The 15803-nt window shown below is 38.2% G+C and overlaps 1 protein-coding gene across 1 annotated transcript; it reads left to right on the top strand.

The window, feature by feature from the left end:
• The first annotated feature begins 496 nt into the window (after window positions 1-496).
• Window positions 497-2416, top strand: LOC122403196. The gene has a single exon (XM_043406558.1). It carries the CDS (start codon window positions 497-499, stop codon window positions 2414-2416), a length of 1920 nt encoding a protein of 639 aa, XP_043262493.1.
• The last annotated feature ends 13387 nt before the right edge of the window (window positions 2417-15803 follow it).

Raw genomic sequence — 15803 nt, 5'->3', positions numbered from 1 at the left:
AAACGAGGAAAAACTCGGTTTTTATTTTTTTTCACTGCGGCGCACCAAAATGAAAAATCTGAAAAAAATTGAGAGTAATAGTAATAGTAATACCTGTTTACTGTAAAAGTATAAAAGTAGTTCCGGGCCTCCTTCAATACGTAATCGGCATTTTTCGGCATTTTTTGCTGTTTTTTATTTTTCACTACCTGGTTCTTCAATCAAAAAAACTGAAAATCTCCCAAAGTATGTGCCCCGGTTCCCGAAATGTCTCTGAATTTTTTTACATTTTTTTACTCAATAGGTCAAGAGAAATAATTCAAAAACATGATTTTCGTTTTCACCCCATTACTACCCCCACGGTCGAGATTTCAAGTTAAAAATTTGCACACAGGGGTTATTTTTTTTTGCTATCGAATGACCCGTGGCTCGTTCCATTCGGTTTGGGGGCACATTTGACCCCCTTATTCGGCTATACCCTTTAGAATGTCTAGTCATACAGAAAATCACTGACAACATGCCGAGTGTTCCATTAGATAGGTGCGCTATTTCCATTCCAACGGGAATTCCAATAGCCGATCAAGACTCAAAAAACAAAAGACAAAAAACAAGACTCGGTTGGGTACTAGGTGGGCATTTACGTTGGCCTCGAGACAACCCAACAATTGGTATTCGCACATTTCATACGATTAAGCAGGATAGATTAGACAATGTTATCACTAAATTCTGGGAGATTGAGGATAACGTATCGATTCAAAACAATCAAATAGCGATAGACGATAGTGAGACACATTTTCAAAGGAACACAACTCGTGATGCAGATGGAAAATATATAGTTAGCATTCCATTCAATGACAAAATTGGAAAATTAGGGACCTCAAGGGAACAGGCAGAAAAACGCCTGCTGGCCATGGAACGAAAATTTGCAAGGAATCCTACTCTTCGTTCTCAATATAATCAATTCATGTTAGAATACGAACAATTAGGACACATGTCGCGTTTCATTGATTCCACTAATACATTAGATTCCGGTTACTTCTTACCACACCATGCCGTTTTTAAGGAAACAAGCACTACCACTAAATTACGTGTAGTTTTCGATGGTTCCGCCAAAACTTCATCCGGAATATCTCTAAATGAAACGCAGCTTGTGGGTCCAACCGTCCAAAGCGATCTATTCTCGATCTTACTGAGATTTCGAAAACATAACATTATTCTGTCGGCCGATATTGAAAAGATGTATCGGCAGGTACTGGAGAAAGGGGAGGATCGAAGGTTTCAGCGTATCCTTTGGCGCTTTAGTCGGGAAGATCCTATCAGCACATTTGAATTAAATACCATCACTTATGGTACGGCATCTGCCCCATTTTTAGCCACGCGAACATTGACTCGGGTAGGTCAAGAACATCTTGACACATTTCCAATCACTGCTCATACGATCATTAACGACTTCTACGTGGACGATTTATTAACAGGCTGCGAGACAGTGACGGACGCTCAACAATTACATCGCGAACTGACAGATATTTTAGGGCAGGCAGGTTTTCCATTAAGAAAATGGGCTTGCAACCACCGTGACGTGTTAACAGGACTGACTGACGAAACACGACAAGAAATAAGGTTTGATACGAGCGACCATGACCAGAACACATTAGGTTTGTTATGGTCCACAACTACGGACGAGTTTTGGTACACTTTCAAATCACATTCGCAGACTCCCGTGACTAAGCGCGCCATTTTATCCCGGATCGCACAAATCTTCGATCCTCTGGGTTTGATAGGGCCTGTCATTGTGAGAGCAAAACTCATCATGCAACAATTATGGCAGCTGCAATTAGGGTGGGATGAAACCTTACCACAAGGTTTGCATACCCAATGGTCGACCTTTCATTCGGAATTACATCAAGTTATTTCATGTAAGGTACAACGTAGAGTATTGTGTAGTAACGCTAAAAGCGTTGAACTGCTTGGCTTCGCGGACGCATCCGAAAGGGCATATGGGGCATGCATCTACATTCGTACGCTAATGGAGAATAATACATGGTTTGTGTGGCTACTATGCGCGAAATCTCGGATAGCACCCTTAAAAACTATTTCTTTACCGCGTTTAGAACTTTGCGCGGCACTTTTGCTATCACAGCTAGCAGATAAGGTCAAACGCGCGCTCGAGTTGGATTTTAACTGTGAACAATATTGGTCCGACTCCACTATAACCCTTGCCTGGATTAAAGGTCCATCATCAAGGTGGAAAACCTTTGTTGCAAATAGGACATCGGAAATTCAACAACTAACTTCGACCAAAAACTGGAACCATGTAAATTCAGAGCAAAATCCCGCCGATGTACTTTCACGTGGTTCTAGCCCTAGCGATATGAGCACAAATCATTATTTATCAATTGTTCTTGAAATAAAAAATATTTATCTCTGCTGCATGTGAATGAAAGGATAATATTCTGATTGCTATTGATTAAGCCTTTCATTTTCTACGACTGACCTCTCGGGATTAATTAATAAGTAACCTGGGCTTTTCCCTAAAATGCTTTCTATACAAATCCTCAATTGTTGCCCAAACTTGATCGTAGAAGTACATATTTCACCATGAGTGTCGCGTATGCATCACGTTACGAAGCAGTGTTTCTGTGTTCTTATCCTAAAGGACCAAAAATGTCCTACACAGCGACTTCTAAATACATGAAAAAGTCGAAGACATTTGTTAGTAAGTGGGTGAAACGATATTTGGAGGTAAAAAATGTCGATGACCTGCCAGATCGGGGCACTACGCCAAAGACGTCAAAAAAAGAAGACAAATTGATTTTACGGGAATTCGAGAAAAATCCACGTCTATCCTTACGTGGTGGACAACCAGTTTTGTGTAAGAAGGGTTTGAATATATCATGTGATACTATACGAAGAGGATTACATATAGGCAAATGATGTGAAATTTAGAAGCACAATAAAGAAACCGTTACTATCCAAAAAACATGTCGAGAAAAGACTCGCTTGGGCGAAAGAGAATTTAGGCCGCAATTGGGACAATGTCATTTTTTCCGACGAAGCTTCATTTTGGGCACGTTCTTCCATAACCCATACCTGGTGTACCCATGCCAATAAACTTATCCAGCGGACCGTTAAACACCCGGTAAAGGTGCATGTTTGGGGTCGTTTTTCGAAGCAGGGATTCGGCACTTTACATATATTCACGGACAATTTAAACGCTGCTAAAATGGTTAAAATCAATCAGAGAGCTTTGTTAACATCCGCCAAAAGGTAGTTTATAAGGAAGAACAAATACTGGCTACTACAAGAGGACAACGACCCAAAACACCGAAGTCGACTCTATACTGCGTGGAAAAAAGAAAATCACATTGATGTGCTGGATTGGCCTTCACAGTCACCGGATGCAAATCCAATCGAAAATGTTTGGGCAATATTAAAGTTCAAGCTTAGAGGAAAGAAGATAAATACAATTAAACAGCTGTTTCGGTAAATTCGATTAACGTGGAGGTCTATACACATATCTCAAGATTATGCGATTAAGTTGGTAGAAAGTATGCCTCGAAGATGTCAATTAATTATTGATAATGACGATGACTGGACAACGTATTAATAATAAAGCATTTTAGTATACATCATAAAGAATTTGTGTATTTTTTTCCAACTTAATATCTCAAATAGTTTTCGAGTTTTGCTGTACACGCTTCTGTCAAACAAACTGTATCTCACGAGCCCGGCACACCTTTACCGCTCGAGGTGTACCATTACGACAAGCAAGATCCTAAAACATCTTTAAAACCTACGTCGCTCCCAGCGTATAGAACACCTGGTTCGTCCGTGAAACCATACATTTTCCTTATAAATCTAACCCCGTGGCTCCCAGGGTATAGAGCCCCTGGTTCGTCCGGAACTTCTTTCTCTTTCCTAACCATACCTAAAACCACTGGTCGAGTACTGCCCTCGACCGAATCCAGTATCTCACGCTCGCACTCGTAACAGCATTAACATTCTGATAGATAATTAATAATTTCCTATTTCTGTTTCTTCCATATAACTCTAAATTATGTAAAATTGTGAATAATTCTGTTTAAAATTCAAGGAAACTTCATGAAATTTTTCATCGAATTTTTGCCACACAAATGTTTCTATATTATCTCCTGACGTCAATCCTCATACACCATTGCAAGAGTTCATTTTTATGTTCTTTTGTAAATATGTAACGATTTTGTTTTAGCTTTTCAAAATAAGAAACCCATCTCGTTTAATAAATTTATGACAGCACGATCTCTTAAAGTAGCTCACTTCATATTTTTGACAATTATATGCAATTTTTACAGTTTCATTTAATTGTTGTACGAGGACAGCCACATTTTTTACAATCGTCATACTTCTTTTTTAAATCGTTGGTCATTCTTTGCTTGTATTTTAAGATTTCTATGATTTTTCTTCGATTAATTCCTTGCTTAAAAAACTCAATTATTCTTAACATTATATCGTTTGAATAAAGCTAAGGCGATGACACTGCATACTTTTGATTTGCTTGTACTCTAAATGAAATATTTCTAAATGATTGATATCTCAGAGGTGACTGAACTTCTGTTTAAATCTTCATTATTTCCTCTTTTATTTCAGCATCAGCCGCTCAACGATGCACCGGCTTGTTCGCCGCTTCGGTAAGCACCCGTACAAGTATGTGCGGGCCCAGCATCTGCTCCCCAGGGTTTATCTCCAGCGAATGGATTACTCGCGGTGGGTGATGGGGGAAATGCGACGGAATCCGTCGTTCATTGCGTGTGTTTTGTGGACGGATGAAGCACTCTTCACAAGAGAAGGGTTGCACACGTGTGGGACGATGGGAATTGCGATTCACCCACGTGCAGCACAACATCGGTGGTCCGCCAATGTATGGGCGGGCATTTGTTGGGAGTTCATCGTTGGGCCGTACCTTCTGCCTCGCAGATTGGACAGTCCAGCGTACCAGAACTTCCTGGAACATGTTCTTGCGGGTCTCTTGGAAGAAATTCCATCAGAAATCCGGAAAAACATGATTTTCCAGCATGATGGATCTCCGGCCCATTATGCCACACATGTCCGCCGATATCTTGACAACACCTTTCCCGAAAGGTGAATCGGCCGCGGCAGTGCTCTTGCGTGGCACTCTCGTTCCCCGGATTTGAATCCTTAGGATTTTCCTCTCTGGAAGCACTTGAAGGTGTGTTCATTGTTTCTTCTTATCCCCCCACCCTTTAACGTATTCCTGTTAACATTGCGTTTCTCTATTATTTGTTGCGGAATGAAGTATAGTATATAATGTTATGTACTCCACCAGATTTATGTACAGCAATTAATATTTTAAATAGATACCTAAACAAAAATAATGAGGAACTCTGGAAATATTTAAAACGAGTACTAAGACATTTGCGACGGGCGAAGATGCATCGTTGCGGCGACGTGAAAGCTGTTCCGCAACGATGTGAAGCTGCCCCTTCAAATGAGCGGAAGCGAGATCCCGTATCTTCCGGTTGTCAGAGGAACCGGCAACGATTTGAAAAACTAGAACTACGAGAGACAAGACGTTTTAACAAAGCTTTGCGAATAAAGTTTCCCGTTTACCAGTTCTCAGTTTTAGTGTCGTATTGAGTTATTGTGTTAAATGAGTTCTACAAAGAACACACTACAATAATTTAACAGGTTGTTATAGACGTACTCCATTCTGGTACAATGGTTGTGTTATTTTATTTGTTCGACAATATTCGTTTGTATAAAAACTTTAACATAGTGTACAGAACATGTAAGATGAAATAAATGTCGCCGAGTGGTTGACAGCGCGTGCGCTGCCGCTGGCTCAGCGCCTCTCTCTCTCCCCAACACCCCGCGAGTACCAAAGGGTGGACCGAGCAGCACTGGCTGAACACATGGCTCTTCTTGAAGCCGTTAGAGAGTCATTATGATTAAACTCATTAGCAAATAGTATAAAATTAAAGATTTCAAACGCAATTATTATCTATGAAAATAATGGTTGTATCAGCATAGCGAATAATCCAATTGATCACAAAAGGTCAAAACATATAGACATAAAGTATCATTTCTCAAGGGAACAGATTAATAAGAAAGTAATTAAACTGAAATACATTCCCACAGGTAGTCAGCTGGCAGACGTCATGACCAAGCCGGTACCGGGAGTCAAATTCCTGGAATTGAGAACAGGAATGGGATTGGATTAATATAATAATATTAAACTTGTAAATATGTAAATATGTATAAATGTATTATATTCCAGTATAATAGTTTGATTAGGTTTTTCTGGGTTTCCCTAATCCTCAGCAACAAATGTTGAATCATATGTATTTGCCCGAGAAAAAGCACATGGAAGGTATATCGTTAGTTTAGGGCAGTCGATTAATTTTTGAGGAGGCGTGTTGGTTTTTCTATTCTAAAAGAGAAAATTTTCTTTTCGTGACAAAAACCATCGACGCGTATGTTGCGTTTCGCGTTTCGAGATACAAGTCAAGAGGGTGCAACTGTGTCCCTTCCTTGACTTGTTCAGACAAACTATAGGACCAATTGGGTCTGAGGGTACGGGATGAATTTTTCGTCACTGACCTTTTCATTCTACTTAGCCGACCAGCTGCCATGTACACGTGGCAATAGGTCAAAGGCGACCGCGAGCCGCCAAAAGAGCTTTATATGTATGTCGCGCCGCACGAAAGCGACGCAGTTCTTTTTAGAAATGACGATGCGCCGGCAATGACCGAATGTTCGGCCAACGTCTTACAACATTTTTCACAGTACCTCCGCGTTTTTCGACAGCAAAGGACACACGAAATGGTGCGTACAAACCCGGAGTATTACAGGATGTTCTTCGTGTTCGCGCAGTCCGGTGGAAACGCGGAGAAAGCCGCCCGCGCCTATCACACAGACTACCCCAGCGAAAACCCGCCGACCGCGAACTGTTTTCTGCCTCACAGATTGGACGATCCAGCGTACCAGAACTTCCTGGAACATGTTCTTCCGGGTCTCTTGGAAGAAATTCCATTAGAAATCCGGAAGAATATGATTTTCCAGCATGATGGAGCTCCGGCCCATTATGCCACACATGTCCGCCGATACCTTGACAACACCTTTCCTAAAAGGTGGATCGGCCGTGGCGGTGCTGTTGCGTGGCCCCCTCGCTCCCCGGATTTGAATCCGCTGGATTTTTTCTTCTGGGGGCATTTGAAGGTGTGTTAATTGTTTCTTTTTATCCCTCCAACCTTTAACGTACATATTCCTGTTAACATTGCGTTTCTTTATTATTTGTTGCAGAACGAGGTGTACCGGCACCCTGTCACAACCGAGGAGGAAGTGGTGGGGCGTATCCATGCGGCCGTGGCGACCGTCACCCCCGAGACGCTTCGGAGGGTGCAACAGAGCGTCGCTAAACGTGCTAAGTTCTTGATGGCGGCGGAGAGAGGTCACGTAGAACTTCTTCTCCATTAATACCCAGCCCCCTCGGGGCGCCGCCAAATATTTAAAACAAGGAACATGCTCCGGATTCAATGACCCTGTATAATACTCCCCACATGTTAATAAGTCCTCCACAATTGTGTGATTTATATCCTATCGAGCACGTATGGGCGAAATTTGAAAAAAATGTACGAAAACACGATATAACAAGTAAAGAACACTTAAAAGAAATATTAAAAACAGAATGATATAATATACATAGAACCAGACTTCGTAAAAAGTTTAGTGTTGTTAATGCCTAATAGATTACAAGTAATTCGCCCGAAGGGCTATCCTACAAAATATTAATTTAGAAAATTAAATGTATAAATACTTTTGTCCCAGCGATTTCTGACCGTCATTTGTTGTTATAAGTATTATGTTTGAATATAATTAATAATATAGAAAATATTGTTGCTTTTATTTCTATACTCCAAATGTACGAATACTTTAGTCTCCCACTGTATGTAATCGTTGTCAATTGTGATATCCTAAACGAAATTATCAACACATAGATCATGTTTCGGGTTCAGTTGACGCGTAATTAGCATACAGATACATTGATTTTAATGCATTTGAACGTAATGTCTGTTTTATTGCTATTGCCGACTGATTGCTGCAATTCGACTCGAAGGAACGCGACCGGCATACAATAGACACCATGTTGCGTAGAAATCTCAAATCGAAGAAATTTAGAATCGAATATTTACAGAATCTACTTTGTCATATTAAGATAGTATAAATCTATATATTTCGACATATTTGTGTCTCTTTATCGATTTCTCATTAAAATTTAGTATTAAATCCATAAATAGACAGGTCTGTGCCATTACTCAATTGTTTCTTATTTCTCATTTCAGTATTTTTTTTTCAGAAATGTTAGTGAGCGCGCGCAATGCGGTCGATAGAATCAGTGTTTGTTGCGTAGATTAGTTAATTGTTTTTCGAAGCACAGTTGCTTCGAGTAGAGTTGCGTTTATACTTTAGGCCCAATCAGTGTATATTGTGCATTTTTATATTTTTGCCAGAGCATCGTAGCTCTTTGCTTTCTAAATCGCGACAGTAGAGTCTCTTGTTCGCCGACTTTGATTTTCGATCGCGTTAGTTTGTCATTTGTTTAATATTTCTTTTTCATTTTTCCCTTAAAAATTAAAATTATTCGACGTCGGTGTTAGAATTACTGCATCACCACAGAGAAATATATGTATATTGAGCGAAAGTCTACGAATAAAAAGCGTAAGTATCATCCTATTTTATTCTATGCACGCTTAGAAAAAAATAATATTTTCAAAGTTTGCTAACGATTTTGTAAGCATTAAACCGTCGTTTCATACTTTGATATACCCAGTATATCGCTACGGTGTACACAAAGCCCCTCTCGTCCTCGAAGGCCCGAGAATGTTCCGCGACACGCGCCGAGAACTTTTGCACCCGGCGCGAAGAAAAACCAAAAGATAATTGGGATCAGGGGTATATAGCCAGGGCCCCGATCGCCGAGGATCAGAGTTTTCCAAGTATATCACGAGATCAATAGAATAACCACAAAAGTATTTCCGCGAACAAAGTTTAATATCGTCAACGTTCGCGATCAGTCACACACCAGTTTGTTCTGCATTTACACCTACCGTGTCTCACAAAATAAATATATTCTTGTTCCGTCACACTTTACTGAAGATCATTTCAACCTAATCAATCCCAACCGACTTAACAGGACGTAGGGATATCAGTACTTTGTAATCTTCCGGGTGTCGAAATTATTCGAGGCGAGGATTTACGACCTTCGTTGACGAGTCACACTGCAGACGTGTCTCATCCGCGGAGTGTACGAACATTCAGTGCTAAAGTTCAGTGGTACATTTAGTGTTACAGTTCGCAGTGAAGCGAGGACCATGATGAAATTTTATGAAAAAATATGCAAATTCAGTAAAGAGGCAACTGAAAATTTGTTACAGATTTTAATTTCGTACTTCGACATAAAAAGGAGGAAAGTCCCCTTGAATTTATTTCCAAATTTCCAAGTCTAGCTAATTACATTTTATCTTCCAAAATGCATGCATGGCTAACTGCAATTCAGTTGTATTCGAAGCGACAAATAGGTACGGACGAAACGAATTTTATTTTACACACATTCCTATATATTCGGTTATGTAAATTTGTAATCGAGCCTGAACGAAATTTTCCCAATTTTGTATTAACACCCTGAACGATCGAATTTGCATTGTAGATTCTCGAAACGAAAGGCGGTTGAAGTTTCTCTCATTCCTTCCTCTTTCTCGGATGAAAACGTTCACAACGTCGTTATGCAGACCTTTATGTCATTAAGCTTACGTAACCGGTTTTATTATTTCACGTAGAGCCCGTGGAACAAGTATGGAACTGTTCATGAACGTTTATTAGCACTACACACCGAACTGTTATATTTAGTCAAAATGTCTAATCTAACAAATGACATAATATTAGAAAATTTGGAATCCTTTCATACCTGTCAGGTCATCAGCAAGGGACGAGGTTGGATCAGGTTAATTACGAATGCACAGATCTAACCGGAAAACTATTAAACGATATATATTAAACAAGTAATAAAGCACACAACGAACGAACAAACCCACGTGTACGCATAGCGCGGCCATATTGGACTCACCAAGAGGCACGCCACCACACCGTTTGCATCACACACACGCATGCGCACACCGTCAGTGCTGTACTCGGGCCTAATAGGACCCGACGAAATCGATCGAATATTTGTCACGTGAAATCACTATACAGGGTGTTCGGCCACCTATGGGGAAAATTTGAATCGGAAATTCTAGAGGCCAAAATAAGACGAAAATCAAGAATATCAATTTGTGGATGAAGGTTTCGTTACGAAGTTATTAACGTTTAAAATTTAGCCCATACTGAATTTTTTCTCGAAAATGCGCAGGATTTCGGGGGTATGTCTATTCACCAAAAATTATTGTCATTGACCCCCGCAACCGAAAATAATTTTTCCAAAAAGATTTGAAATTTTTTTTTCACCGAAAAATTTGCCTACATTTCTGAATTTTTTTTTCGAAAGTGCGTAGAAATTCGAGGAGATGTATATTCGCCAAAAATGATTGTAATCGATCTCCGCAACCAAAAATAATTTTTTCAGAATGATTTGAAATTTTTTAATTGAATTTTGTAATAACTTTTTAACGAAGCCTCAATCAACAAATTGGTATTCTTGATTTTCGTCTTACTTTGGCCTCTAAAATCTCCCATTAAAATTTTTCCCAGAAGTAGCCGAACACCCTGTATATCTCACAATACCGATACGACTATAACTGAAACCAATCGCTATGAAAATCAGTTATAGCAATAACGATGCTATCATGTCATGTTATATTAGGCTGAAACAAATTCACAACAATTTCAAAGATCCTTGGATTTACTTCTCATTTAATAACATTTGTGTGTATTAAACCCATTATAAAATTATAAGTCTGTCTGCAAACATGCTGCATTGGAATAGAATAGTTTCATAGAAAAAGATACGAAAGTTACCGTCTACGATGTTCCTTATAGATTGTATATATTTTATGGTTTATTTTTCTCGATAGAGAGTGACAGAGAAAATTTCACTTCAATTTTTTTTTCTTATGGTCTCGACTATTTACGATACTAGTTCAAAACTTAATTCCAATTGATTCTGCAGAATTATTTCATATCATTTAACTTAACCCTCTATGGGCCCGTGTAACTTTCAGGTCACATTTTAATTTATCGAGATTTTACCAAATAATTATAGCTTTTTTCATGAGATGGCGCATAAATCTTAATTCTATAACGTTGTCAAGACAACCAATATCAATATTTATGACCGTTGCTAGGCTCATTAACCTGAAATAACAAAGTAAATGCTGTGCAAACTGTCCGCAGTAAATATAAGCGAAACACATAATAGCTCTGGGTTCGTATATCAATAACAACTTATTTGTTTGCATTTCAATTTTCAATTTGTTACTGTTTTTTGATGATACAGTTTTGCAACTTTGAGGTCACAGTGGGCTATTATGGCAGATTTCGGTACATTTAGCATAAAGCTTGTGCTTTCTCCTGTTTTCAGATTTATACATTATATACCCAAAATATGAATCCAAAATCGCATAGAAATAACAGAGGAATTACAATTAGACGCATTAGCGGTAATAGGTCCGATGATTCTTTATTAGATTCCGAGCCCGATGAGGATGTAATAGTATTCCCCCAACGACGAATAAATGTTATTGATAGTGATGAAGAATTTAGTACTCAATCCTCGTCAGATGAGGAAGATGCAGGACCACAAAAAATTGTTTGGCAATTGTTATCGCCCTTGGAAAGGAGATTGCCCTAACGTCCTTAATACACCCCATTCTCCTATGACCTATTTTCGACAATTATTTGACAAGGAAATTATAAGCAATATACTTGACTATACCAAAATGTATGCACTGCAATGTGATCCAACAAAACCCATTGCTGTTTCAGTGAATGAAATCGCACAATTCTTTGTCTGCGGTTTTTTTATGTCCATTTACGGATTACCGAGAACTGAAATGTATTGGAATTCAAAGACAAGAGTGTCTGCTGTTGCCGATACTATGAGTCGTACGCGATGGAGAGAAATATAATCAAAAATACATTTTAGTAGAAATTACAGGCCAATGCAACAAACAATGCAGAAGTGACCGATAGTTTACAAAAAATAAGACCCATTTTGGATAAATTGGTGAAAAATTTTAATCGCATTCCGATGTCTGAACACGTATGTGTTGACGAGCAGATTATACCGTTCAAAGGAAAACAAAGGTTGAAAAACTATATGCCCAAGAAACCTAAAAAATGGGGCTACAAAGCTTTTTTACTGTGCGACTCATCAGGACTCATTTATAATTTCGAAATTTACACCGGCAAAGTGATACATGATCCCGAATTACCTAATGTCGGAAGTAGTGGTAATGTGGTATTGCGTTTAGCAAAAATTATACCCAAACAATTGTTTTACAAAATTTGTTTCGACAATTGGTTTTCAACGTTGCCTTTAGTAACTGAATTAGAAAAATTAGGAATTCAGAGTGTTGCAACTGTGCGGTCAAACCGACTAAAAAACTGTGAGTTTTCGTCCGATAAAGTCATCAAAACTAACGGCAGAGGAAGTTATGAGATACTTTCTACGTCTATTGACAGGGTCACCATAAATGCGGTAAAGTGGTACGACAATAAGGCCGTTCATTTGATGAGCACGTTTTGCGAAGTTGAACCAGTAGATATAGTGAAAAGGTGGGACAAAAAAATAAACAGAATGATTGATGTACAACGACCAAATATAGTGAAAACATACAACCAACATATGGGTGGAGTAGATTTGGTTGATTCGTTGGTAGCGTTGTATCGAATAAAAATTCGATCAAAGAAGTGGTACCACCGCATTATGTTTCACCTCTTAGATTTGACGGTGGTCAATGCTTGGCTCTTATACATATAAGCGAGATTGCTCATCGCATTCTGTAAGCCCCGGCCGTCAGTATAGTTTATTGAAATTTAAAACTGACATTGCATCTTGTTTATGTCAGGAACACAAAGGAACCCAGAAGAAAAGAGGGCGTCCACGAACAAATGAGGTAGATAAACAATTGCAAAATAAAAGAAAAAAGAGACCAAATACAACGCTACCTGTAGAAGACGTGCGAAAAGATGAAGTGGCACCTTGGCCAATTTTTTCGGATAACAGAGGACGTTGCAAAAAGCCCGGATGTAAAGGAGTTCCGAAAATTAAATGTTCCAAATGTGATGTTCATTTATGTTTAACGCCAAGTGCAAACTGTTTTGTGGAATTCCACGCATAAGTTTGCATACACAGAAGTGCGAACATTATAGTCCGTTGTTACCTGAAAGTCACATAGTGAATATACTGCAATAAAATTGTTTAAACCGAAAATTTTTTTTTCCCCCAATTTTTTAGGAATTAAAATAAAAATTCGACCCATAGAGGGTTAATATTTCTATGAGCAGAGTATTCAAAAGCTTGAAATTGTATGAAAAAATCTGCAAATTCAGTAAACAAATCACCTAGAAAAGGACTGCTACTTTAGAAAGGTCAAAAATGCAACAGAAAGATACCAAAAAGACAAGGTATGTTTTTTAACCACAAATATAAATAAAAACTCATGGGTAGTTGACTCTGGTGTATCCAGTCACATGGTCAATGATATCAATCTTTTTAAAGAAGCAACACCAACTAATATGGTCATAATTACAGCCAAAAATTCAGTAACAATGAAAGGAGAAGCTCTGGGTAAAATTGAAACTGAAAACTGTATTCTGAATGAAGTAATATTAATTCGAAAGTTAACTAAAAATTTGAAAACGATGCTGAAGTAAAATTCACCAAAGAAAAAGTTAAAATACTAAAAAATGACACATGTCTTACTGGCTTACACACCAAAGAAACGTATTTCCGCAGTCCAAGGTGTTATCTTACGCTTAAACAGTGTTGCATACAGTACTTTTCTGCATGCGAACCGGAGCTTATTTCCAATCTGAAACGTGCGTTGGAGCATGCCGATGCATCAATGCAAAATCTCAAGAATGAGTTCAAAGAGGTTTTTGGAAAGTGATAGATAAAGAGGTCATGGTTCCTGAAGTGGTCAATTTTATCTCAGCAATTGGTTATAGTGCTCCAAATTTTGGAATTCTATACCAAAACATATTAACTACAGCCAGTCAACAAATCAGTTCTGAGATCATAAAGAAATTGGCTATAACCCAGCCCAATTAGGAGTTCATCACAAATGTCCTAACTCAAATGAGGGACCTTATAACGACAGAAAGGAACAACCTACTTTCCTGAGGTGACATAGAGTATCAGAACCCACTTGAACCTGAGTTTGTACCAACATTCTTCTAATGTAAATTCTAAACATTAATGTCCTTGGTTAAAATTATATATCTAACATGTGTTGTTTTTTATTTTTAGATATAACAGCAATATGAACTAATTTGTCATACTGGGTCAGGTCAAATTTAGGAGTACCTTTGTGCCCTCGTAAATTTTCTGTATATGTATTTTGAGTAATGAAGTTAAAGAATTTTAAAGTTAATATCTTCCGAATATCCGAAAGAAAAATGAACCAGAGATAATTAATAACGCGAATAACGCTGGAGTTCGTTGATAACGAGTGACGAGAAAATTTGTATAACCGCGACACCGTCGCAAGGGATGCTATTCTTAAGAGGCAATTTAACCGAGGACCTTCAATCTTCGCGTGAGAGTTATAAAGTTCGTCGGAAACCGCTATTGGATCTAATGGAAACTGGAAGATGCTTCTCCGCGTGAACACAGGCTTAGCGATTCCTTTCGTTGAGACACTTTAGATGGCGTCGATACTTGGCTCGAGTTGACTTTAACCCTTTCGTTACGGGTAGAATGGTACCGAAAATTTCTTTTCTCACTTATTAGACATATGCGTATGGAATGCGTATTGTCTCTACACACATAAAATGCGAAAAACCATATCCATGACCAGATTCCATTTAAAATTAATCAGGGAAATCCTGGAAAAATATCATGACAATATAAATTATCATCATCGAACACGCAATAATAATCCATTGCGACTAATTGAACGTCATTTTTCTTCGGTCTATGTTCCGGCAGGAAAAAACCGATCTAGAAGGCACGGCAAACGACAAAAGACGCGAATCCAGATATAAATGTAAAAGTTGTAACGTAGGTTTATGAGTCGATCCTTGTTTTAAAATTTACCATACTGAATTAAATTACTAAGAATTATAACTTGATGTTCTAATTACCATAAATTGTATTTTTATTTATAATAATAGCGAAATCTGTAAATATGTAAATAACTGAATATGTATAAAATATACTCATTTACATTGTGCACACTTTTAGGCGCGTTGCCCCGTTCAGTGGTGTCTCTCTGGCATAACGAACTGCCGTAACGAAAGGGTTAAATGTTTAATATGCCTTTGATCTTACGTCTACATACAGTGAGCGTCAATATAAAGTTAACACTTGAAATTTTCAACTTCTTTTTGAAATAATTTAAAAAGTATGAAAGACAACAGGAAAAAGGTGTACGATATTGAAAGCTCAATTTGTCTTCTATAAAAAATATTTTTTTTTAGTAATAATTTAACAATAGGCAACCATATAATGCAAAGAAGTAAAAAAGTCCCTTTTACTTGAGTCAATATAAAGTTAACACCCCTGCTTTTATGTATATAGTTATAACTAGACTGCGGATCTTTATGCAAATTCACATTTTTATTAATAGAATTAATGAAACGGAAGCTTCGCAGAGGACTGTCTCAACCCC

The sequence above is a fragment of the Colletes gigas genome, unplaced genomic scaffold (genome assembly GCF_013123115.1).
Source record: "Colletes gigas isolate AHSC1104 unplaced genomic scaffold, ASM1312311v1 Colletes_gigas_Sc00046, whole genome shotgun sequence".
In the NCBI taxonomy this organism is placed as follows: domain Eukaryota; kingdom Metazoa; phylum Arthropoda; class Insecta; order Hymenoptera; family Colletidae; genus Colletes; species Colletes gigas.
Note: the sequence above shows the minus strand (reverse complement) of the source record. Positions and strands in the feature narration are given on the sequence as shown.